Below are 25,387 nucleotides of genomic sequence, written 5' to 3' on the forward strand. Positions count from 1 at the left end.
ACAGAGAGCTGGCATGGACTCAATGGGCCGAATTGCCTCCTTCTGTATCCTAAATACTCAAGACTGAATGGAAACAGGAGGGATTGTGTGGAGCCAACAAAATTAATTAGCTCGAGGTTGACATCATTCACCATTGATTGGTACCTATGCGGGCAGAGACACTATAATGTGGGACAAGCAATTCTGGAAACCTTTAACCAATTTCCAATGCACATGCCGGTGCCAATCAATATTAAACTTTCTAAATGCATTTATGGGATGTGGGCATCGCTGGTTGGGCCAGCATTTATTGCCCATTCCTAATTACCCTTGAGAAGATGATGGTGAGCTGCCTTCTAGAACTGCCGCAGCCCTTGTGGTGTAGGTACACCCACAGTGCTGTTAGAGAGGGAGTTCCAGGATTTTGACCCAGTGACAGTGAAGGAACGGTGATATATTTCCAAGTCAGGATGGTGAGTGACTTGGAGGGGAACTTCCAGGTGGTGATGTTCCCATGTGTCTGCTGCCCTCAGCCTTCTAGATGGTAGTGGTCATAGGGTTGGAAGGTGCTGTTGAAGGGGCCTTGGTGAATTCCTGCAGTGCATCTTGTAGATGGTACACACTGCTGCTACTGTGTGTCGGTGGTGGAGGGAGTGAAGGTTTGTGGATGGGGTGTCAATCAAGCGGGGCTGCTTTGTCCTGGACGGTGTCAAGCTTCTTGAATGTTGTGGGAGCTGCACTCATCCAGGCAAGTGGAAAGTATTCCATCACACTCCTGACTTGTGTCTTGTAGATGGTGGACAGGCTTTGGGGAGTCAGGAGGTGAGTTACTCATCGCAGGATTCCCAGCCTCTGACCTGCTCTGGTAGCCACAGTATTTATATGGCTGGTCCAGTTCAGTTTCTGGTCAATGGGAACCCCCAGGATGTTGATAGTGGGGGATTCAGTGATGGTAATGCCATTGAATGTCAAGAGGCGATAGTTAGATTCTCTCTTGTTGGAGATGGTCATTGCCTGACACTTGTGTGGTGTGAATGTTACTTGCCACTGGTCAGCCCAAGCCTGGGTATTGTCCAGGTCTTGCTGCATTTGGACGTGGACTGCTTCAGTCTCTGAGGATACTATAGCACTGGGCAGCCACCTTCTGAATGTTGACATTGTTTAGGCTTCTCCTGTGATGTTGCGACATCCAGCCAGTTGGTCTGAAACGTGAAATGCAGGGGCCCTGAAGTCATTTCCCTTTTCCTATCGAGGGGGCGGGGTGGGCGACATTCATGCGTGGATCCCCTGGATTCGTGCCCGCACACAAGGTCTGGATCCAGTGTCACTGGACCCACCCTGCTATCGCCAAATGCCAGCCAAACAGCACCAACCTGGCTCAGGGCGGAAGCAAAGGAGGCGACTGGAACATCTTGCAAGCCGTTAGGGCGGCCGTTCTCGCCGTGAGGAATGTCCGGCGTTAATTCGACACAGCCCCCCACCCACCCAATAATACCCGAAAGAAATAAAGTTTTTTTCGCTTCTGCTCTGGGTTTGCTGCGTTGAGCGCCTCCGCCAAGGTTAACGAAACCGGAGTGAAGAAATCAAAGGTCCTGGGCGAAATTTGGCTGTGAGATTCGATACTTCAACTCACCTGGTCTCTCTGGTTTTTTTTGTTTCACCTGCCAAAGGAATTCGGGATAAATTTCCAGGAGGACAGGCTGGAAACTGGAACCCTCTTTCACTTCTTTGCACAGAGGTTGCCTGGCCGGCTAAAGTGTTGCTTTGAGTCTTTATCGCGATGAATGACCGGACAATGCTGACCTTACATTCCACCTTCTGAGGAACAACATTTGTCTTAACAATTTGCAAAACCCGGGTACTGGCGATGAGTTCAGTTAATCTCGCCTGGTTTGTCCAGCTGGCTCTTTGCACAGGTAGGTTTGGTTCTGCCAAGTTCGCGCCCTTGCTCTCTCACTTCTGATCCAGTTCCTTCACATGTACAACCATGCGATTTAAAAAAAAATAAAGATCCTGTCCCGTAGAAAGGGAACCGTGAAAATGCCTGTTACTGACCATGTAACATTTTGGAGGATCGGAACGTTATTTCTTTCCGGGAAAATTATTACCCGTGTCCAGATACCATTTTCAAGGTGGGAGTGTATAGTAATGGTTCATTTATTGTGAGCGCCTTATTTGATGGAAGAAGTGTGACATTTAAATGCTGGCGAACGATCAATCTTAACGTATCTCCACTCTGTTGATGGCGGAAATGTGTTTGTGTGTACTTGTGTGTTTATATGTGTGTTTATGTATGTTTGTGTGTACTTACATGTGTGTATGTGTGTATTGATATGCGTGTATATATGTGTGTATATATGTGTGTATATGTTTGTGTTTATTTATGTGTGTTTGTGTGCGTGTATTTGTGTGTGTGTTTGCATTTGTGTATTTGTATGTGTATTTATGTGTGTATATTTGTGTGTGTATCTGTGTGTATTTGTTTGTGTGTTTGTACTTATGTGTGTATTTATCTGTATGTGTGTATTTATGTTTGTGTGTGTATCCTTGTATTTATATATGTATGTGTATGTGTACGTGTGTATATGTTTGTATTTGTGTGTGTGTATTTATATGTGTGTATCTATGTGTTTGTGTTTGTATTTATATGTGTCTGTGTGTATATTTATGTGTGTGTATAGGCGTCTGTGTGTACACATGTATTTGCAAATTGTGTAAAATGTTAGGGAACCCAGGCCTTGGTTGTTGAGAACTCTGTACGTTCTGCAGAAGTTGTATTACATTCAGTGATGAAGGACTTTTGTATTCGGCCCAGACTGGTCTTTAGAACGGCATTGGTATTTACCATAACAAAAACAGAAACAGAAGTACCTGGAAAAACTCAGCAGATATGGCAGCATCAGCGGCGAAGAGTACAGTTGAAGTTTCATGTCCTCATGACCCTTCAACGGAACTAAGTAAAATTAAGAAAGGGGTGAAATATAAGCTGGTTTAAGGGAGGTGGGGGGGTTTGTTGGGACAAGCAATCAGTGATAGGTGGAGATAACCAAAAGCTGTCACAGACAAAAGAACAAAGAGGTGTTGAAGGTGGTGATATTATCTAAAGGAATGTGCTAATTAGGTACAGATAGCTCTAGTGGGGGTGGGGGAATACTAAAAGGTAGAAATAAACAATGGTGGAAATACATTTAAAATAATGGAAATAGGTGGGGAAAGAAAAAAATCTATATAAATTATAGGAAAAAACAAAAAGGAAGGGGGAAGAAATGGGAAAGGGGTGGGGATGGAGGAGAGAGTTCAAGACCTAAAATTGTTGAACTCAATATTCCGTCCAGAAGGCTGTAAAGTGTTTAGTCAGAAGATGAGGTGCTGTTCCTCCAGTTTGCGTTGAGCTTCACTGGAACAATGCAGCAAGCCAAGGACAGACATGTGGGCAAGAGAGCAGGGTAGAGTGTTGAAATGGCAAGCGACAGGGAGGTCTGGGTCATGCTTGCGGACAGACCAATGGTGTTCTGCAAAGCGGTCACCCAGTCCACGTTTGGTCTCTCCAATGTAGAGGAAACCACATTGGGAGCAATGAATTCAGTAGACTAAGTTGAGGGAAATGCAAGTGAAATGCTGCTTCACTTGAAAGAAGTATTTGGGCCCTTGGATGGTGAGGAAAGAGGAATTGAAGGGGCAGGTGTTGCATCTTCTGCATTTGCATAGGAAGATGCTGTGGGAGGAGGGGTAGGGGGTGATAAAGGAATGGACCAGGGTATCCCGGAGGGAATGATCCCTACGGAATGCCACTAGGGGGGGTGAAGGGAAGATGTGTTTGGTGGTGGCATCATGCTGGAGTTGGCGAAAATGGCGGAGGATGATCCTTTGAATGCGGAGGCTGGTGGGGTGATAAGTGAGGACAAGGGGGACCCTATCATGTTTCTGGGAGGGAGGAGAAGGCATGAGGGCAGATGTGTGGGAGATGGGCCGAACACGGTTGAGGGCCCTGTCAACAACCGTGGGTGGAAAACCTCAGTTAAGGAAGAAGGAGGACATGTCAGAGGGACTGTTTTTGAAGGTAGCATCAGAACAGATGCGACGGAGGCGAAGGAACTGAGAGAATGGGATGGAGTCCTTACAGGAAGCGGGGTGTGAGGAGCTGTAGTCGAGATAGCTGTGGGAGTCACTAGGCTTGTAATGGATATTGGTGGACAGTCTATCAACAGAGATTGAGACAGAGAGGTCAAGGAAGGGAAGGGAAGTGTCAGAGATGGACCATGTGAAAATGATGGAGGGGTGGAGATTGGAAGCAAAATTAATACATTTTTCCAAGTCCCGACGAGAGCATGAAGCAGCACCGAAGTAATCATCGATGTACCGGAGAAAGAGTTGTGGGAGGGGGCCAGAGTAGGACTGGAACAAGGAATGTTCAACATACCTCATAAAGAGACAGGCATAGCTGGGGCCCATGCAGGTACCCATAGCCACATCTTTTATTTGGAGGAAGTGGGACGAGTTTAAGGAAGGTGTTCAATGAGAGAACAAGTTCAGCCAGACGGGGGAAATTGGTGGTGGATGGGGATTGTTCGGGCCTTTGTTCGAGGAAGAAGCCGAGAACCCTCAGACCATCCCGGTGGGGGATGGAGGTGTAGAGGGATTGGACGTCCATGGTGAAGAGAAGGCGGTTGGGGCCAGGGAACTGGAAATTGTTGATGTGACCTAAGGTGTCAGAGGAATCACGGATGTAGGTGGGAAGGGACTGGACAAGGGGAGAGAGAAGGGAGTCAAGATAACGAGAAATGAGTTCCGTGGGGTATTTACCATTCTACGCTGTAAGCGTCGGGGACGCATAAACCTTTTAGTTTCAATTCAGACATGGTTTGGTTCCCAGCTGCACGAAATCCGCGACATCATCATCATCATCCCGGGTCCCACAGAGACGCCGGAACTGGCTCGGTGGTTGTAGTCGCTGTTGTTGGGTCCGCTGTGCTTTCCAATAGCAGAGTTCCAGACCCATTGGCTGGTTATCCTTTGAGATTTGGGATATCGCCCAGTCATATCCCGTCAACTTAAAAACTTATAACTCAATAATGCCGGTTGTATAAATTTACACCCAGCGGTGCAAAAGTTGTGGAGTGAGTGAACATTATATTTGGGTGGAAAAAAAAGTTCAGCAGAAAGGGTTAACTTCTCTCTGCCGGCTTGCAGAAGGGGCGGAGCAACATGTTCCTGGATTCATGCAATGAAAAACAAACCCTTTCTGTTGTGGACGAACAAAACAGCATTTCCAACTTTTGGAGCATCTTTTTCTTCAGCTTTGCCCAGGGAAGACAACATCTTATATTAAACTTCAATTAAACTCGAATTCGAATATATTATTTTCCTTTGCTATGCTAAAGACCACGGACAAGTCCATAAGGGCGGGACTTGGGAGGGGAGACGTTTAAAAACACTCTCACTGTATGCTAGATTTTTCTTTTCTGTCTAATAATCTATGTTTTTAAGCTCAATTGGTTTCCAGTCTGGGATAATCAAGTTACAAAGACTAAACATTAACGAACTGACAATTTTACAATTCAGTTGGCAAAATATGAACATCTCCCCTCGTCTATTGAGTGAACTATTCTACCAAGGAAATATTTTGAATATAGTGCCATAAAGAAATTACGTATGAATTTATAAAAGTAATTTTGCACAGCAATTTTTTTTTAAAAGAATGTTTTAATAATGGGCGGCCCTAATGCTGGAACTAACCCACGTTCAGATATGGATGATCCATGGCAAAAAAAAGCAGCCTTTTTTTTACCCAAACACAGGGTGTGGGCTTCGCTGGCTGGGCCAGTATTTATTTCCCATCCTTCATTGCCCCTTGAGAATGCGGTGGTGAGCTGCCTTCTTGAGCCGCTGCAGTCCATGTGGTGTAGGTACACCCACAGTGCTGTTAGGAGGGGAATTCCAGGATTTTGACCCAGCAACAGTGAAGGAACAGCCGATATATTTCCAAGTCAGAATGGTGAGTGACTTGGAGGGGAACTTCCAGGTGGTGGTCATTCAGCCCTTGGAGCCTGTTCCACTATTCACATGGCTGATCCTCTATTTCAACACCACACTTCTGCAGACTCCCCACACCTCTTGACGCCTTTAGAGTATGAACAGCTATCTATTTCCTTCTTAAATATATTCAGTGACTTGGCCTCCACAGGTCTCTGTGGCAGAGAATTCCACAGGGTTCACCACCCTCTGAGTGAAGAAGTTTCTCCTCATCTCAGTCCGAAATGGCCTCCCCTGTATTCATTTTTAAATGAACTACCTTGGTCACATGTACTGAAGCTATTTAAAATAAACTGCAGAACTGTTCATACTTTTGGCCTTTGAAGTTTGAAAAATAAAGTTTCCCTCTTGAATAATGTAGAATCTGTCAGAGCAGCTGTCAGTGTAACAATTGCATTCACTAAGACATTTTTAGTGCCAGTATGCATGACACTAAGAATTTTGTTTTTTTTTAAATTGAACTTCTCAGGGCTATTCACATTTTTACATTGAATGGTTACATATACTGACAGTGTGTCAGTACTTTCTCAAAGAACCCTATGAATAAGTGAAAACCTGTCTTACGATAATCAATTTTGTTTTTTAGATTGTTTGCAAACTGAATTTTTCAATCTCTGATAATCTTTTAAATGAAAACCAAATCAACAAAATTGGGATAAATCAGGCACAGCCCCTAATTCAGGTCAGCTGTAAAACCAAGGACAAAGTTTAAAGGAAAATTACAAACTTTAAATCAAAATGTGACTAAAGGGGTCCAATCTCTGATGTTGGCTACTTAACCAAATTTGGGGACAGCAGTCCACCTGGGAGAGGTGTTGGAATAGTTGCATTGTCACTGGACTTGTCTTATCCCACAACCCAAGGTAATGCTCTGGGGACCCAGGTTCCAAATCCCACCACAGCCGATGTGGAATTCAATTAAAAAATCTAAGGTTAAAAGCCTGATTGTGACCACTAATCAATTGTTAAAAACCCATCTGGTTCAATTACGCCCCTTTAGGGAAGGGAATCTGCTGGTCTGCCCTACATGTGGATCCTAAATGCCCTCTGAGTAGGTGCAATTAGGGATGGGCAATAAATGCTGGCCTACCCTGTGATGTCCTTAAATAAATCTTTTAAAAATTAAAGCAGAGTGCTTGGAAAAAAAAAAAATCAAGTTGGGCTTCTGCCAAATACCTTAGCAAGGTTCATTGGCGTCTTGGCATTGCTGTATTTGCATTCAGAGATGGCTGCCAGAGAGTCACTTTCTCTTCTTATCCCACCCTACAGTCGCGGTAACACAGAACATTAAAGTCGATGATTTTATAATGGGGAATGCTGGTGAAGGCCTGAAACTCCCCTGCCATTTCATCAGCAATGACTCCAACGTTACAGTCGTGCAGGTGATGTGGCTGAGACAAGCTGGGCCAATGAGTGAGAACCTGGCCGTGTACAACCCGTTCTTGGGGACCAGTTACCCGACCCCATTGGGGAGAGTCACCTTCCACAACGCATCTTCCCGGAACTGCACCCTGACAATCAACCCTTTAGAATTGGCTGATGAAGGCTTGTACAGCTGTGAGGTGAACGTATTCCCCACTGGAAAGCACGAATCCCACATCAACTTAACAGTCCTGGGTAGGTAACTGCATAGCCACTGCTAAGCCTTTAGGTTCTTTTGCAAAAATGTGCTTTATTCATAAAATAGCTAAAAAGGACACTTCAAAATAGCCATTCCAGGAAGAGTGATGATATTCAAATTACCCACGTAGATGATGCTGCCCCAGTACAATGGGTAGTGCATGTACTATTTACTGCCAACATTCAATGTGAGTCATACAGCCCGAGGGGAGAGGGGAGGACTATAAGATTCCCAGCCCCTGCAACCCCTGTAGCTTGACAGCGGCACCAGTCCTGCCTCTGAGTCAGAAGTCGGTTCGAGCCCCACCCCCATCACTAATTGGATGTGTCATCGAGAATGTTCAGCGCAGCAATCCTTTGGCAAAGTGAAAAAAGTGGTTGACCCCGTGCGGCACCTCAGCATGCGCAGTATGGACGGTGCTGCACCTTTTGAAGGGTGGCCGCTTTTGCAAACACAGGCACCAAGGGTGGTCAATTCCAGCACAGCAAGATCCCACAAACAGCAATGTTACATGACCAGGTAATCTACTTCCGTAGTGTTGGTTGGGGGGGGGGGGCGGGGGGGGAGGGGGGATAAATATTGACCTGGGCATCATGGAAGAAATGCCACCCTAGATATGTGGTGCGCAGGTCATGCTCAGGAAAGGCTGGACAGGTTGGGCCTGTATCCACTGGAGTTTAGAAGAGTAAGAGGTGACTTGATTGAAACCTTTAAGATCCTGAGGGGCCTTGACAGGGTGGATGTGGAACAGGTTGTTTCCTCTTGTGGGAGAATCGAAAATGAGGGGGGTCACGGTTTAAAAATAAGCCAGCGCTCATTTGAGATGAGAGATGAGGAGAATTTTTTTTCTCTCTCAGTGGGCAGTGAGTCTTTGGAACTCTCTTCCTGAAAGGGCGGTGGAAGCAGAGGCTTTGAATATTTTTAAGGCAGAGCTAGATAGATTCTTGATTAACAAGGGAGTGAAAGGTTATGGAAGTAGGCGGGAGGTTACTATCAGATCAGCCATTATCCTGTCAAATGGCGGAGCAGGCTCGAGGGGCCGAATGGCCTACTCCTGCCCCTAATTTGTATTTTGTATTCTTATGACTGGATCCCGTGACATTGTGACTCAGAGATGAGGGTGCTACCAATTGAAGCTGACACCTAGCTTGTAGCCGATGACAGTCTTTGTCTCACCCCCATGTGCCCACTTTTAGGCTTGGCTACTAACTGTTGGTATTGTGGACGTTCCCTGAGATTGTTTTCTATTGAAGAAGCAAATGACTGTTATAAGTTGTCTGGCAGCTTTGCAATTTGCATTCACCCTGTTTGTTTCTTGTTGACCTCAGTGAAGCCCATCAATAGCATCATCACCTTCCCAACAGACACTGGGTTGTCAGAAGCCCTGGTCGCCACTTGCACAGCAGCCAATGGGAAGCCGGCAGCTGATATAACATGGGTGGCCAAAGTCCCAGGGGCAGTCACGTCGAGTCAGACCGAACATCCAGACCGGACAGTCACCATCACCAGCCAGTACAGAATATCGGCCACCAGGGAGGCCAATGGGGAGAAGTTGACATGCGTAGTATCCCACAAGGCATTGAGAGATCGGGTGAGCTTACCAGTGACAATATCAGTCCGATGTAAGTATCAGAGGAGGAAGTTATTCTGAGAAAAAAAAACCCAACTGAAACTGCCTGATTAATACATGAACTGCGTTGTTGAATCATTTATATAACCACAGTCCAACAATGAGTATGATAACATGGATTGGTGGGTAGGTGGATAGATGGGTGCATGGGTGGGAGGATGGATGGGTGGATGGGTTGGTGGGTGGGTGGATGGTGAGTGGGTGGATATTTGGGTGGGTGGGTATTTGAGTGGATGGATTGGTGAGTGGAGGGCGTGGGTATTTGGGTGGGTGGATTGCCGGATATTTGGGTGGGTGTGCGGATTAGTGGGTGGGTGGATTGGTGGGTGGCTGGGTGGGTAGATTGGTGGGTGGGTAAATTGGTGGGTGGGTGGGTGGGTGGATTGGTGGGTGGGTGGATTGGTGGGTGGGTGGATTGGTGGGTGGATTGGTGGGTGGGTGGATTGGTGGGTGAGTGGATTGGTGGGTGGATTGGTGGGTGGGTGGATTGGTGGGTGAGTGGGTATTTGGGTGGGTGGATTGGTGGGTGGGTGGATTGGTGGGTTGGTGGGTGAGTGGGTATTTGGGTGGGTGGATTGGTGGGTGGATTGGTGGCTGGGTGGATTGGTGGGTGGATTGGTTTGTGGGTGGGTGGGTGCATTGGTGGGTGGGTGGATTGGTGGGTTGGTGGGCAGGTGTTTGGGTGTTTGGGTGAGTGGATTGGTGGTTGGGTGGGTGAGTGGGTAGGTGGGTGGGTGGGTGAGTGGGTATTTGGGTGGGTAGGTGAGTGGGTATTTGGGTGGGTGGATTGGTGGTTGGGTGGGTGAATGGGTATTTGGGTGGGTTGGTGGGTGGGTGGGTGAGTGGGTATTTGGGTGGGTGGGTGAGTGGGTATTTGGGTGGGTGGATTGGTGGTTGGGTGGGTGAATGGGTATTTGGGTGGGTTGGTGGGTGGGTGGGTGAGTGGGTATTTGGGTGGGTGGGTGAGTGGGTATTTGGGTGGGTGGATTGGTGGATGGGGGTGAGTGGGTACTTGGGTGGGTGGGTGAGTGGGTATTTGGGTGGGTGGGTGAGTGGGTACTTGGGTGGGTGGGTTGGTGGGTGGGTGGGTGAGTGGGAATTTGGGTCGGTGAGTTAGTGGATTGGTGGGTGGGTGGATTGGTGGGTGGGTGGGTGAGTGGGAATTTGGGTCGGTGAGTTCGTGGATTGGTGGGTGGGTGGATTGGTGGGTGGGTGGATTGGTGGATGGGTGGGTGAGTGGGTATTTGAGTGGGTGGATTGGTGGGTATTTGGGTGGGTGGGTATTTGGGTGGGTGAATGGTGCGTGGACTCTGAAACTGCAGTTGTTTCTCTGAGAGACATGACAGTTGATTGCCTTCATATCTTTGTTTTAAAGAAAAATAACTAAGTGTCTCAATTATTGTTAATCCATGTGTTCTTTATTTTACCTAAAAAAACACATACAACAGAATGAAGGATTGTCTATTTCCGCCATTATAAACTGTGCAGCAACACAACAATAAAGGAGTTTAATTGACTAGAATTCTATTTATGGGTTGGGAAATATACTGGGGCAAATACCTATCATTTGCAGTTCTGCATTATTATATTTTATTCTAAATTAGCAGTATGGAAAAGAGCTCACTGATTGCTTTTTGACCTTTTGTTTTCTCTGGTTAGACCCTCCGGAGGTGTCGATTACAGGATATGACGCCAATTGGCATGTAAACAGACACAATGTCAGCCTCAGCTGCATTGCTGAGGCAAATCCTCCAGCAACAACCTACCACTGGACAATGTATGTGGGCTTACAATATAGTCAACATGCCTCTTTCTAGAACTTATATCACTCATGTACTGCAGAATTAAAATCCAGTAACTACTTCAAATAGTGGCCGCCTGTCACGTTACCTGTCGTATTCCAGAGAAATATTTAACCTTCTTGAATGCTTGGAAACAAACAGTATTTTTGAAGCTCTCGCTCTACCTATCCATCTCTCCATCTGTCTATTCATTGCTCTGCCTCTCTCTACCTCGATCTAACGCTGTCTCTCTATCGCTACCCCCTATCTGTCTCTCTCTGTGTTGGAAAAGGAAGGCTGAGGGATCCCCTAAGAGAGGCCTTGTGGGTTCAACCTCTGGATTCAAGTCCCACCTCAGGGCTTGACAACCACAGGTGCGTTCATAACATGGCCAAACAGGCCCAACTGGGGGAGGCAATGCTCTAGTGGCATTGTCGCTGGACTGGTAACCCGGGGACCTGGGTTCATAACCCTGCCACAGCCAATGGTGGAATTTGAATTCACTTAAAAAAAAGCATTTGGAAATAAAAGTCTAATGATGAACATGAAGCCATTGTTGTAAAAACCCAGGAAATCTGCTGCCCTTACCTGGTCTGGCCTACATGTGACTCCAGATCCACAAGCAACGTGGTTGACTCTTAAATGCCCTCTGAACTGGGGCAAGTAGGGATGAGTAATAAATGCTGGCCTGGCCAGTGATGCCCACACCCCATGAATTAAAAGCAAAGGTTACTTATCAGCCTGTAAATACTCCTAGTGGCAGATGGTAAGAGTGGGAGAGTTTCCTGGTTAGCCGTACTGCATGAGGTAATGGCAAACCAAGCATAATCATGGGCCAATCCAATGGAAGTCCATGGTCACCAATGCCTTCTCTTGGGTGGCGAGGAGTGATGTAACAGAGACCTTTAGAATGAAGAGAGGTTCTGATGGATTGGATAAAGCAAGAATGTTTCTTCATGTGAGGGGGGAACAGAAATAGAGGCCATCATTATAAGATAGTCACCAAGATAGAATTGGATGATAATATGAAGAGGAAGCTAGGCGAATAGCTCACAGGGAGCTGGCCCACACACAATGGTCTCCTTCTGTGCTGTGGTTGCTTGATTCCAAAATCCATCAGGGAATTCAGAATAAACTTCTTCATCCAAAGAGTGGTGAGAATGTGAAGCCCACGGCTAAAGGGAATGGCTGAAGTGAATGGGGTAGATGTTTCCTAAGGGGAAGCCAGGTGATGAGCGGATGAGGGAGAAGAGAATAGAAGGGGAAGGTGATCGACTTGGATGAGGATAGAAGGGAGGAGGCTAGCAGGGACTGACAGGGCTGAATGGCCTATCACTGTGCCATGTATGTTATGAAAGCTGCTATCTACCTTCCCTCTTTCTATCTTGTGCTCTATCTCTCTCTATCTTTTTCTCTATTACTCTCCCTCTATCTCGCTCTCTCTCTCTCTCTATTTCTCTCTATCTATCTCTCTCTCCCTATCTCTCTCCCTACCTATCTCTCTATCTATCTCTCTTCAGAAGCAGTTTTGCACTCATTTCAGGAAGGATTTAGATATCTACGTTTAAATGAACCCTCAGAAATGCATGATTCGAGAATAATTGTTGCTGGAGGCCATCCGAGAGTCTCTCTTCAGTGTAAGCAAGGTAATTGAGAGAAAGTTGTGTCTATTAATCCAGGACCACGGGACCAGTGCCTAAAAGTGCTCGAGGAGAAGGAAATCATCTATTTATAGATCAAGTGGATCGCTCGGTCAATGGAACCTGGGTCTGTGAAGCCACAAACGCCGTTGGGAAAGGGAAGGGAAGAATTGCAGTTGTAGTGAGAGAGGTGGACTCCAGTGCAGGTAAACTCCAAGAAAGTGTGCTGTTGCATTTTAATGCCAATGTCCCCATTGCGTGAAAACGAGGAGCTGCCTGGACGGGACAATGTGTACAGTGATCAAGGTGCTCAATGGGAAGATTTCATTCATCGCTTGCCCGTGCAAAAAATAGAATAACACCCCCTCTGCTTGGAATTTTACAGGCAAGTCAATTGGATCCACCTTGGTGTACATTGTCCTGGGGACGGTTGTTGGGACGTTGTTGATCGCTCTCTTTCTAGCCGTTGTGATAGCGAAGAAAAGACGGAAAATTGAGGGTGAGCGATATAGCGTGTTTGCAGATTCACCCCTCATGCTCCGCTTTGAGGGCGGGACACAGGGTTGAAGAACCAGTAGCGCTTTGGAGGTTCTTTGGCTCCAGTTGTGTCTGACAGGTCCCCGTGAAGCACCTCGGAGCTTCTCAGATATGTTAACGGCGCCACATAAGTGAAAGATCAGCCACGATCCTACTGAGTGGCGGGAGCAGCTCGAGGGGCCGAATGGTCTGCTCCTGTTCCCATTCCTTATGTTCTAGGTCCTTGATGCTCGGGGGCACCTAAAAGCCGACATGACTTGAGATTTGTTTGGCATTTCCTCGAGGAAAAGGCCTGGGCATAAATGATTTTAAAGTGTCCCTCGTGCATGTTAAGTTTTCAGGGCCAGTCTCTGCCAGCTTCTAGACAGGGGGTAAAAATTTACCTGTGGATACCGAATGGGTGCTTTTAGAGGCTAAAAACAAAAAAAAAAACCTGGCTTTTCTACGTTTTGCACCCTTCCCTTGGATAATGGCATGAAGTAATTTGAAGGATTATAGCACCGATTACAGTCTGATAAACCCGCAGTCACCTGAATGGTCTTCATACCTGCCTCATGGGATTGTTAGTCCTGAATGGTTGGGAGGGTGTCATGGGATCGCACAACCCACCGATTATGGATCTCTGCGGATTTCCGCTCCTACCATATTCCAATATCCCGCTGAATCGCAACCCAGAATTCAGGGACACTTGTAGTGTCCACTTGCCTGGACTGTCTGCTGTCGGAACCCAGTGCTGATTATTTGTTTCAGTGCCTGGTTCCATCGTTGTGCTGGTGGGTGCGGGGCAGCTTGACTCGACTTCCTCTAGAAGCAGGGTATCTGGCCACTTAAGGGGGTAAAAATCACGCAACTGAATGCACTGAGATACTGAGGGTAAATCTATCAGTGGTTTTACTCACCACACAAGTGCCAGGCAATGACCATCCCCAACAAGAGAGAATCCAACCATCGCCCCTTGATGTTCAATGGCATTACCATCACTGAATCCCCCAATATCAACATCCTTCAGGTTACCATTGACTAGAAACTGAACTGCACTCTCCATATAAATACTGCGGCTATGGCTGCAGGTCAGAGGCTGGGAATCCTGCAGTGAGTAACTCACCTCCTGACTCTCCAAAGCCTGTCCACCATCTACAAGGCACAAGTCAGGAGTGTGATGGAATACTCTCCACTTGCCTGGATGAGTGCAGTTCCCACAACACTCAAGAAGCTCAACACCAACCATGACAAAGCAGCCCCGCTTGATTGGCATCACATCCACTCCCTCCACCACCGACGCACAGTAGCAGCAGTATGTACCATCTATAAGATGCACTACAGGAATTCACCAAGGCTCCTTTGACAGCAGCTTCCAAACCCACAACCGCTACCATCTAGAAGGACAAGGGCAGCAGACACATGAGAACACCACTACCTGAAAGTTCCCCTCCAAGTCACTCACCATCCTGACTTAGAACCATAGAAATGTTGCAGCACAGAAGGGGGCCATTCGGCCCATCTTGTCCATGCCAGCCCGAGGACACCCAGGTGCCCTTTCTAATCCCAACTTCCTGCCCCTAGCCCATAGCCCTGTAGCTTACAGCACTTTTGGTGCAGCTCCTGGTACTTTTTAAAAGAGTTTAGAGTTTCTGCCTTGACCACCAACTTGGGCAGTGAATTCCAGACACCCACTATCCTCTGTGTAAAAGAATTCTTCCTCATGTCCCCCTTACATCTTGTGCCACTTATCTTGAATCTATGTCCCCTGGTTCTAGAATTCTCCATCAAGGGAAACAATTTTATCTTGTCCACTCTATCTATTCCCCTCATAATTTTGTACACCTGAATCAAGTCACCTCTCAGCCTTCTTTGTTCTAAGGAAAATAATCCCAACCTATCCAAACTCTCCTCGTAGCTACACTTTTCTAACCCTGGCAACATTCTTGCAAACCTCCTCTGCACTCTCTCCAGAGCTATTACATCCTTCCTGTAATCTGGTGACCAGAACTGCGCACAATACTCCAGTTGTGGCCTCACCAGTGTTTTATACAATTCCAACATTATATCCTTACTTTTATATTCTATACCTCTGCCAATGAAGGAGAGCATTCCATATGCCTTCTTTACATGAACTGCTGCCTTCAAGGACCTGTGTACTTGTATGCCAAGATCTCTCACTTCATATAACCCTCTTAGCATATTCCTATTTATTTTGTAATCCCTGTAACTGTTTGACCTCCCTAAATGTATGACCTCACACTTCTCTATGTTAAAATCCATCTGCCACTTTACTGCACACATCACCAACCTATCTATATCATTTCGGAGATTATGGCTACCCTTTACATGGGTAGATGGGTAGCTGTATGATGTGGGAGCTGGCAGATCCCAATGCGAGCTGCAGTGACCACTTCTGCAGCAAGTGTTGGTTGCTGGAGGAACTCCGGCTCAGAATTGATGAACTGGAGTCTGAGCTCCAGATGCTGTGGCACATCTGGGAGGGGGAGAGTTAGCTGCACGCTTTGTTTCAGGAGGCGGTCAAACCCAGTAGATTAAGTACCTCAAATTCGGTCAGTGGTCAGGGTCAAACATTGGGAATCTATGGAATTCATTGCCATGGAAGGCTGTGGAGGCCAGGACATTGAGTGTATTTAAGACCGAGATAGATAGGTTCTTGATGGGTAAGGGGATCAAAGGTTACGGGGAGAAGGTGGGAGAATGGGGTTGAGAAACTTATCAGCCATGATTGAATGGCAGAGCAGACTCGATGGGCTGAATGGCCTAATTTCTGCTCCTATGTCTTATGGTCTTATGGTCTTATCCACTACTTGGCCAATCTTTTTGTCATCTGCAAATTTCCCAACCATGCCCCCCACATTCATGTCCAAATCGTTAATATATAAAGGCAGATGGCAAGGGTCCCAACACTGAGCCCTGTGGGACACTACCTGAGATAACTTTCCATTTGCAAGGGCATCCATCGACCATTATCCTTTGTTTCCTGTTACAAAGCCAACCTTTTATCCAGTTTGCCGCATTACCCTGAATCCCATGGGCTTTTACTTTCCTGACCAATCTGCCATGTGGGACCTTGTCAAATGCCTTGCTAAAATCCATGTACACAACATCCACTGCACTACCTTCATCAACCCTGCTTGTCACTTCCTCAAAGAATTCAATCAAATTTGTGAGGCAAGATCTTCCTTTAACAAATCCATGCTGGAAATATATCAGCCGTTCCTTCACTGTCACTGGGTCAAAATCCTGGAACTCCCTCCCTATCAGCATTGTGGGTGCACCTACACCACATGGACTGCAGCGGTTCAAGAAGGCAGCTCACCACCGCCTTCTCAAGGGCAACTAGGGATGGGCAATAAATACTGGCCCAGCCAGCAATGCCCACATTCTGTAAATGAATAGAATAAAACTTACACAAAAAGTTAATATGCAGGTACAGTAAGTAATTAGGGAGGCAAATGGAATGTTGGCCTTTATTGCAAGAGAGATGGAGTATAAATGTAGGGATGCCTTATTGTAGTTGCACAGGGCATTGGGGAGACTGCCCCTGGAGTACTGGGTACAATTTTGATCTCCTTACTTAAGGAGGGATGGACTTGCGTTGGAGGCAGTTCAGAGAGGGTTCACTCAGCTGATTCCTGGGATGAAGGGTCTTATGAGGAGAGGTGGAGCATGTTGGGCCAATACCCATTGGAGTTCAGAAGAATGAGAGGTGATCTTATTGAAACATATCAGATTCAGAGGGGGGCTCGATAGGGTAGATGTTGAGAGGATGTTTCCCCTCATGGGGGAATCTAGAATGGGGGGGGGGGCACAATTTTAAAATAAGGGGGTCTCCCATTTAGGAAGGAGATGCGGTGGAATTTCATCTCCCATCAGTGTTTGGGATTCTCTACACCAGAGAGCAGTGGAGGCTGAGTCATTGAACATATTCAAGGCTGAGTTAGACAGATTTTTGATCGACAAGGGAGTCGAGGGTTGTGGGGGAGGGGTGGAGGTCAGAGGGGTGTCGGTGGGGGACAGGTGCATGTTGCTGTGGACAGGCAGGAAAGTCGAGTTCAAATCGGCCATGATCTTATTGAAAGGATGGAGCAGGCTCAAGGGGCCGAATGGCCTACTGCTGCTATTTCTAATGTAGATATGGAGCAATACATAATGGACTTACTGATAATTCACCAAATAATTAATATTAAGAGCGTTGGATCAATTATGGTACATTTAGCAAGAAAGCTGACTGAATGGTGAATAAGCACTTTAATAAATAATGGGACTCTGTGATGGGAAAAGAATCTCAACTAATTCTATTCTATTTCTTTATTCAACCAGGCACCAAATCAAAAGCTAAACATTCACCACAAAAGGTAAGTTGAAAGGATAATGTGTTGGCCTAGAGATGTTCATGGCTAGTTTAGTTTCATTTCAAAGCAGAGATTTTTTAAAAAGTATTCATTCATGGGATGTGGGCATCGCTGACTTGGCCAGCATTTATTGCCCATCCCGAATCACCCTTGTTCAGGGAGCATTTAAGAGTCAACCACATTGCTGTGGGTCTGGAGTTGCATGTAGGTCAGACCAGGTAAGGATTTCCTTCCCTAAAGGACATTAGTGAACCAGTATTGTGTATAAAAGCTGGGAAGTCATGCAGCTGTATAGAACCTTGGTTAGGCCACACTTGGAATATTGCGTGCAATTCTGGTCGCCACATTACCAGAAGGATATGGAGGCATTGGAGAGGGTGCAGAGGAGGTTTACCAGGACGCTGCCTGGTCTGGAGGTTATTAGCTATAAGGAGAGGTTGGAGAAACTCGGATTGTTCTCACTAGAGCGACGGAGATTGAGGGGCGACTTGATAGGAGTTTACAAAATTATGAGTGGAATGGACAGAGTAGATAGAAGCTTTTTCCCCAGGGTGGAAGAGTCAATTACTAGGGGACATAGATTTAAGGTGAGAGGCGAAAACTATAGAGATGTGCGGGATGAGTTTTTTTACGCAGAGAGTAGTGAGTGTCTGGAATTCGCTGCCAGAGGAGTTGGTGGAAGCAGGTACGATAGTGGTGTTTAAGAGGCAGCTTGACAAATAAATGAATAGGATGGGAATAGAGGGATACGGACCCCGGAAGTGCACAATGTCTTAGTTGACGGGCAATATGATCGGCGCAGGCTTGGAGGGCCGAAGGGCCTGTTCCTGTGTTGTACTTTTCTTTGTTCTTTGTTCTTTATTCAGATGGGTTTTTACAACAATCGGCAATAATTCCATGGCCATGTAAGTCTCCAGATTATAACTGAATTCCAACACCTCCTGCCATGAGGGTATTGGAGCCCAGAGTGACTGGACTACCAGCCCCAGTGACAATGCCGCAGGCCTCCCCTGCCCTCTCAACAGTGACTTCTTATTAACTGGGAACCGGGAGGAAATGGGGTTTAACCTATTGCTATGCCCAATTCTCCAAGGAACTGAGAAAGCCCTATTGTAAGAATTCCTCTTGTTACACAATGAACTCCAGCTGAAATAATAAAATGGGGAATAAAATGCAGGCCTCAGTACTCATGGGTCATGCAGGTAACAGATTGTCGTAAAAACCTATAAGATTCAGGGAGGGACTCCGTACCCATCTGGCCTACGTGTGACTCCAGATTCACAGGAATGTGGTTGGCTCTTAACTGTCAGTGCTCTTAATGTGTGAGTGCTAACAGGTTCAAGAAGGTTAAATGGTGGGTTGTTTTTTTTTTTAAAAAAAAATCCCTCCCCACTTGCAGAGGGGGAACTCATGGACTATGTTAAGACTAGAAAATAAATCACTCTTCAGACCATTCAAACTGTGCCATGTTTTGTCAATAGCGGAACCATATTATTGTTCACGCAACTCTCAACCTGAACGTAGTGGATGGTGATAACCCTGCAAGGAGAGAGAACCGGGAAGCAGAAGCAACGGTGAACGCGGATGTTAGTATTAACTAGAGACAGGCCGCATGGACGGGACAGTTCACTTGCTAATGATTCCAGGCAATGGGATGCGTGCGGAGCTCCAATGCGTCACAACAGCTCGGAGGCCCAGCGCAGCTACACCGTTAGAACAAGCTCTGAATTTACCATCTCGTCCGCAACAAATACACGTGCATTCTGCAACTTGGATCAAATTCGCCCCTTTGCTTTCGCAGACGCTTTCAACCCAAGCGCCTCACAGTGTGCGACTGCCTCTTTCCTAAGCTTGGGATGTCCATTGTCCGTTCTGTCGCCTCTCGCTTATTTATCAATCAGCCACGGGAGAGGCTTTCATTCCGGTAGCGCCCTTCACGTCCGCAGGACGCCCCAGAGCGCTTCGCAGCCAATGAGGTGGGGGTGGGGGTGGGGGTGGTGGTGGTGGGGAGGTCGGCGTGGGAATCGCGGCGGCCGATCTGCGCGCACAGTAAGATCCCAGAGACAGCAGCACCAGAGAATGACCACGTCCCCTGGCTCCAGCGATGTTGGTTGAGGAATAAACACTGGCCCGAACACTGGGAAGGACTCGCCCCGCGCCCCCACCACCCACCCCTCTTTGAAATGGTGCGATGATGCCATACACGTCAATATTTACATGTCATGTGACACAGCTATAGATGACAGAGCTTCAGTCATATGATTGTGATTATGCTGCTTCTCATTTTAGTAAGATTTTGCAGAATTTACGGTTTCGTTTTGACGGCGGAGCTATTACCCGGGCTTCCTCTTTCTGTCTGTCTTCAGGATCCCTTTTTTTTTTGCAAAAATATATTTTATTAATAAAATACCTGAAAGAACAGTACAAAATATTCCAGAACGGCCATCACAAAAAGTGCAATCAGATTCCAGTTTTCCACATAGATCATGAGGTGCTCCGATACAATCAGTGAACATTACAGTCAGACAGTTGCAATGGGATTCAAGTTATCGACATAGATCATGTTGCACTCTGAGGTGCTTTAATACAATTGTAATACAATTAGTATTCACTACTTACATTCATTGTGAGTCGTACAGCCCGAGGGGTCTATACAATTCCCAGCCCCTTGGTGCACTACGGCAGAAAGGTCTTAGAGAACAACCTTCCCCCATTGACCTCTGAGGCAGCTGCTCCAAGCTTTAGTGCGTCCCTCAGCACCTAGTCCTGGACCTTGGAATGTGCCAGTCTGCAACACTCGGTCAGGGACAACTCTTTGCGCTGGAAGACCAATAAGTTTCGGGCAGACCAAAGAGCGTCTTTCACCGAGTTGATGATCCTCCAGCTGCAGTTGATGTTTGTCTCGGTGTGTGTCCCTGGGAACAGCCCGTAGAGCACAGAGTCCTGTGTCACAGAACTGCTCGGGATGAACCTCGACAGAAACCACTGCATCTCTCTCCAGACCTTCTTTGCAAAGGCACATTCCACAAGGAGGTGAACAATGGTCTCTCCCCCACCACAGCCACCTCGAGGGCAGCGGTGGAGGGGGTGAGACTCCCAGGGTTTAGGAAGGATCTTACAGGGAGGGCCTTTCTCACCACCAGCCAAGCTACATCTTGGTGCTTGTTGGAAAGTTCTGGCGATGAGGCATTCTGCTTCAGAATCCTTCCCTCCAGTTTGCGAGTTGGCCAGTTCTCCAGTTTGTCTAATGAGTCTCCAGAATGCTGCTTGCTTCAGGCTTAACACACTACATTTTGGACACAATGAGAGTTTTTTTTTTTTATTTGAGTAACCAATCATTTGTAGCCAGGGTGTTAGCTTCAAGCTGGTAAATTCATAGGCTAAGATGAAAAAAAAAATGTCCACAGCATAAACACCATTGTGGGCTTATCGGAGAATGGCCTATTTGGGAGCTTGCCATACTTAGCAATAGAGTCATAGAGTCATACAGCACAGAAACAGGCCCTTCAGCCCATCATGTCTGTGCTGGTCATCAAGCACCTATCTATTCTAATCCCATTTTCCAGCACTTGGCCCATAGCCCTGGATGCTATAGAATTTCAAGCGCTCATCTAAATACTTCTTAAACATTGTGAGGATTCCTACCTCTCCCACTCCCTCAGGCTGTGTGTTCCAGACTCCAACCACTTCCTCATTTTTCTGTTCAAAAGTTAAACTTTTGAAATTCGGCTAATGGTTCACGTGGAGGGATCTTTGGATCTGAAATCCCCCTCTCGCCAATTTAGTCAACGTTGTGGGTGTTTCAGATGAGAAAAGGCGAAATAAGAATTTTGGGGGTGGGGGTTGACCCTAATTCTTACACCATATTGTTTAAGAAGATGTCACAGGGCGATTGAGAAAACTTAAGAAAGCAAACAAATCATAATATGTATTAATAATGTGTTAATATATAATTGTATGATTATCAGTAATAATAACACAAAATCAGTAAAACGATTGGATGACAGGAGCAGAAAATATCCTTTTCAAAAGGTGAGATTATTAAACAGCTGCTGGGTAGTCCAGAACTTGTAAATTGCTTGATAAAGCATATTTTCTTGGGGCAGAGGGGGTGGCGAGAAATTGCTTTCCTATGACATTTATCAAAACAACATGAAAGGGAATATGCCAAGTGTACATTTAATCCAAACGGTGACTGGACCTGTTAACAAATGAATCGTCGGGCTGCCTCAATTCATTAAAACCCTTCTCAAGCGTAGAGAGGAGAATTTGCCTGAGCCAAAGTTGCAACCTCTCATGTTAAAGCGATGCAAGTAATTTCATCCAACCAGTAAACAGAATGGATACCAAGGAGACAAGGACACAGAAATCATCATGATCATTAAACCAATAAAAACAAACAGAACAGAGGGGGCACTCATTCCACTTGCATTTGGTTCCCTTGCAATAAAAGTTTGAAGATTGAAACGGTTCGGTCACTCATTTAATTGGAGAGCAGCAAATTTGCAATTAAAACACTGGGTTCCTATCCATATTGAGATGGAAAACAGGTTGGCAAACAAAGAACAAAGAGTAGAAATAAACTGGTCTTTTTTCTGAATGGCAGGCAGTGACTAATGGGGTACTGCAGGGGTCGGTGCTGGGACCCCAGCTGTTCACAATGTCTATTAATGATTTAGATGAGGGAGCTAAATGTAGTATCTCCAAATTTGCAGATGACACAAAGCTGGATGGGAGGGTGAGCTGTGAGGAGGATGCAGAGATGGCTTCAGTGTGATTTGGACAAGCTGAGTGAGTGGACAAATGCATGGCAGATGCAGTATAAAATGGATAAATGTGAGGCTCTCCATTTTGGTAGCAAAAACAGGAAGGCAGATTATTATCTGAATGGCTATAAATTGAGAGAGGGGAATGTGCAATGAGACCTGGGTGTCCTTGTACACCAGTCGCTGAAGGTAAGCATGCAGGTGCAGCAGGTGGTAAAGAAAGCAAATGGTATGTTGGCCTTCATAGTGAGAGGATTCGAGTACAGAAGCAGGGATGTCTTGCTGCAATTATACAGGGCCTTGGTGAGACCACACTTGGAATATTATGTGCAGTTTTGATCTCCTTATCTGAGGAAGGATGTTCTTGCTATAGAGGGAGTGCAGCGAAGGTTTACCCAACTGATTCCTGGGATGGCGGGACTGACATATGAGGAGAGATTGAGTCGATTAGGATTATATTCAGTGGAGTTCAGAAGAATGAGGGGAGATCTCATAAAAACCTATAAAATTCTAACAGGACTAGACAGGGTAGACGTAGGAAGGATGTTCCCGATGGTGGGGGAGTCCAGAACCAGGGGTCACAGTCTGAAGATATGGGGTAGACCATTTAGGACTGAGATGAGGAGAAATTTCTTCACCCAGAGAGTGGTGAGCCTGTGGAATTTGTTACCACAGAAAGTAGTTGAGGCCAAAACATTGTATGTTTTCAAGAAGGAGTTAGATATAGCTCTTGGGGTGAAAGGGATCAAAGGGTATGGGGAGAAAGCGGGAGCAGGCTATTGAGTTGGATGATCAGCCATGATCATAATGAATGGTGGAGCAGGCTCGAAGGGCCGAATGGCCTTCTCCTGCTCCTAGTTTCTATGTTTCTATGATTACCAATAATCAGTGTGTGAAAGCTGCTGCTTTACAACTGTCAATAACTGGAGTTGTCCTGGTTCCCCCCTCCACCAGTGGGCAGATAAGTTTAATAAAATATTTTGTAACCTTTGCCTCTATCAAAGAAACGTGTCTGAACAGGAAGGGTTTCTGATTTCAAGGCATTATCCCGAGCTCATGAATGGCACACCCTATTAGGAGGGTGATAAGTATTTGTACCTGAGGTGTGCGGTTAATTTGAAGATTTGTTCTGTCTCCTTGACAAAGCACATTCCCTCCCCCTACACCTGCCGATATTTCATGTAGTCCCTGCAGTAATAGTTGATGACCACAATCTGGCAGCATTGTATCATTTCAAATATCGGGCTGCAGTGACAGGATAGTGCAGAGTGAGGGTGACTCTCTGTCTAACCCTGTCCTCTGAGTGTTTGATGGGGACGGTGTAGAGGGATGTTTACTCTGTATCTAACCCCGTGCTGTACCTGTCCTGGGAGTGTTTGATGGGGACAGTGTAAAGGGAGCTTTACTCTGTATCTAACCCCATGCCGTACCTGTCCTGGGAGTGTTTGATGGGGACAGTGTAGAGGGAGCTTTACTCTGTATCTAACCCCATGCTGTACCTGTCCTGGGAGTGTTTGGGACAGTGGAGAGGGAGCTTTACTCTGTATCTAACCACATGCTGTCCCTGTCCGGGGAGTGTTTGGGACAGTGTAGAGGGTGATCTACTCTGCAGTGAGTTACTAACAGAATGGGAAGGAACTGTTTTGGTTTGGCCCTTCTATAATGTCTGCTTTGAACGGTTATGTCATGCACTTTGGATAAATGTTCACTAATAAAGTAGATTTGAAGGAAATGAAGAATTCTCTTTACACCTGACCAAGCTTGTGGCCTGATCAAGGGTGGAGTAATTCAAATCATTGGAGTCATTGCACGTGTGTTTAAATTCAGTGGAACATTTCTGATCTCTCCCTCTCCATGCTGTAAGCAAGCTACCTGCTTTCTTGCAGTTGAAATGAGCAGTGGATGTGAAACCGGCCGTTCCCAGGATAATAGCAAAAGACTGCGGATGCTGGAAATCTGAAACAAAAACAAAAATAGCTGGAAAAACTCAGCAGGTCTGACAGCATCTGCGGAGAGGAATACAGTTAACGTTTCGAGTCCGTATGACTCTTCAGACAGGGTTAACATTCCGAGTCCGTATGACTCTCCAGACAGGGTTAACATTTCGAGTCCGTATGACTCTCCAGACAGGGTTAACGTTTCGAGTCCGTACGACTCTTCAGACAGGGTTAACGTTTCGAGTCCGTATGACTCTTCAGACAGGGTTAACGTTTCGAGTCCGTATGACTCTTCAGACAGGGTTAACATTTCGAGTCCGTATGACTCTCCAGACAGGGTTAACGTTTCGAGTCCGTATGACTCTTCAGACAGGGTTAACGTTTCGAGTCCGTATGACTCTTCAGACAGGGTTAACGTTTCGAGTCCTTATGACTCTTCAGACAGGGTTAACGTTTCGAGTCCGTATGACTCTTGAAGAATCATAAGGACTTGAAACATTAACTCTGTCTTCCTCTCCACAGATGCTGTCAGACCTGTTCCCAGGATATGCTGGCTGGCATCACGCTTTAAATTGGAGCCTTTGTGTATTCCATTGTTTCTGTGTCTTGGGGCAAGTGCAGACAAGGATAGAGACAGCTCTGGGCTAAACCATTTGCCTGGAGGTTACCCTCTCCATCCCCCTCTACCCCCACCCTCCCATTCCACCAAGATCAACCTTGATCTGCCCCATACCTGTGTGTGCGGTGGAGGTAGCTGGGACCTGATTGGATAAACTGTGATTTGGGAGGCCTGACCCACCTGGAGGTATGTCAGGGTGAGTTTGACAGCCATTCTTTCTCTCAGCATGTGGATTGCCTGAGTTTAGTACATCAGTGTGTGAAGTTTGCCTCTGGAAAGACTGGAATGTGATTGCCCTTTTTGTGATTGCCATTTTGAAGTGTTTTGTAATGATCTTACAGATATTTTATGAATAAAGTATATTTTTGCAAACACAAACATGTCAAGTTTGCCTCTGAGGTTTGTGTGAGGGTGAAGATATTGCCTGAATCGCAGCCCCAGCTGATTTTTTCTCTCCCTGTGTCTTTTTTTCTTTCTCTGTCTTTT

At 46.3% G+C, this 25,387-nt stretch overlaps 1 protein-coding gene across 1 annotated transcript; it reads left to right on the top strand.

Moving 5' to 3' along the window:
- The first annotated feature begins 1,159 nt into the window (after positions 1-1,159).
- LOC121271112 (nectin-1-like) lies at positions 1,160-25,279 on the top strand. Its single transcript, XM_041176877.1, has 9 exons — positions 1,160-1,895; positions 7,282-7,629; positions 8,962-9,255; positions 10,923-11,040; positions 12,724-12,890; positions 13,070-13,183; positions 17,548-17,582; positions 19,061-19,165; positions 24,805-25,279. The coding sequence occupies exons 1-9, from the start codon at positions 1,847-1,849 to the stop codon at positions 24,928-24,930; spliced, it is 1,356 nt and encodes a 451-aa protein (XP_041032811.1). The 5' UTR covers positions 1,160-1,846; the 3' UTR covers positions 24,931-25,279.
- Positions 25,280-25,387: the final 108 nt, after the last annotated feature.

Source organism: Carcharodon carcharias, chromosome 29 (assembly GCF_017639515.1).
Source record: "Carcharodon carcharias isolate sCarCar2 chromosome 29, sCarCar2.pri, whole genome shotgun sequence".
NCBI classification, from domain to species: domain Eukaryota; kingdom Metazoa; phylum Chordata; class Chondrichthyes; order Lamniformes; family Lamnidae; genus Carcharodon; species Carcharodon carcharias.

Excerpts from the sequence above, each read along its gene's own strand:
- LOC121271112 (XM_041176877.1), top strand. The coding sequence starts at position 1,847 with ATGAGTTCAGTTAATCTCGCCTGGTTTGTCCAGCTGGCTCTTTGCACA. Across the intron at positions 9,256-10,922 it reads AGTGACAATATCAGTCCGAT|ACCCTCCGGAGGTGTCGATT; the intron begins GTAAGTATCAGA and ends TTCTCTGGTTAG. Across the intron at positions 19,166-24,804 it reads AAGCAACGGTGAACGCGGAT|ATGCTGTCAGACCTGTTCCC; the intron begins GTTAGTATTAAC and ends TCCTCTCCACAG.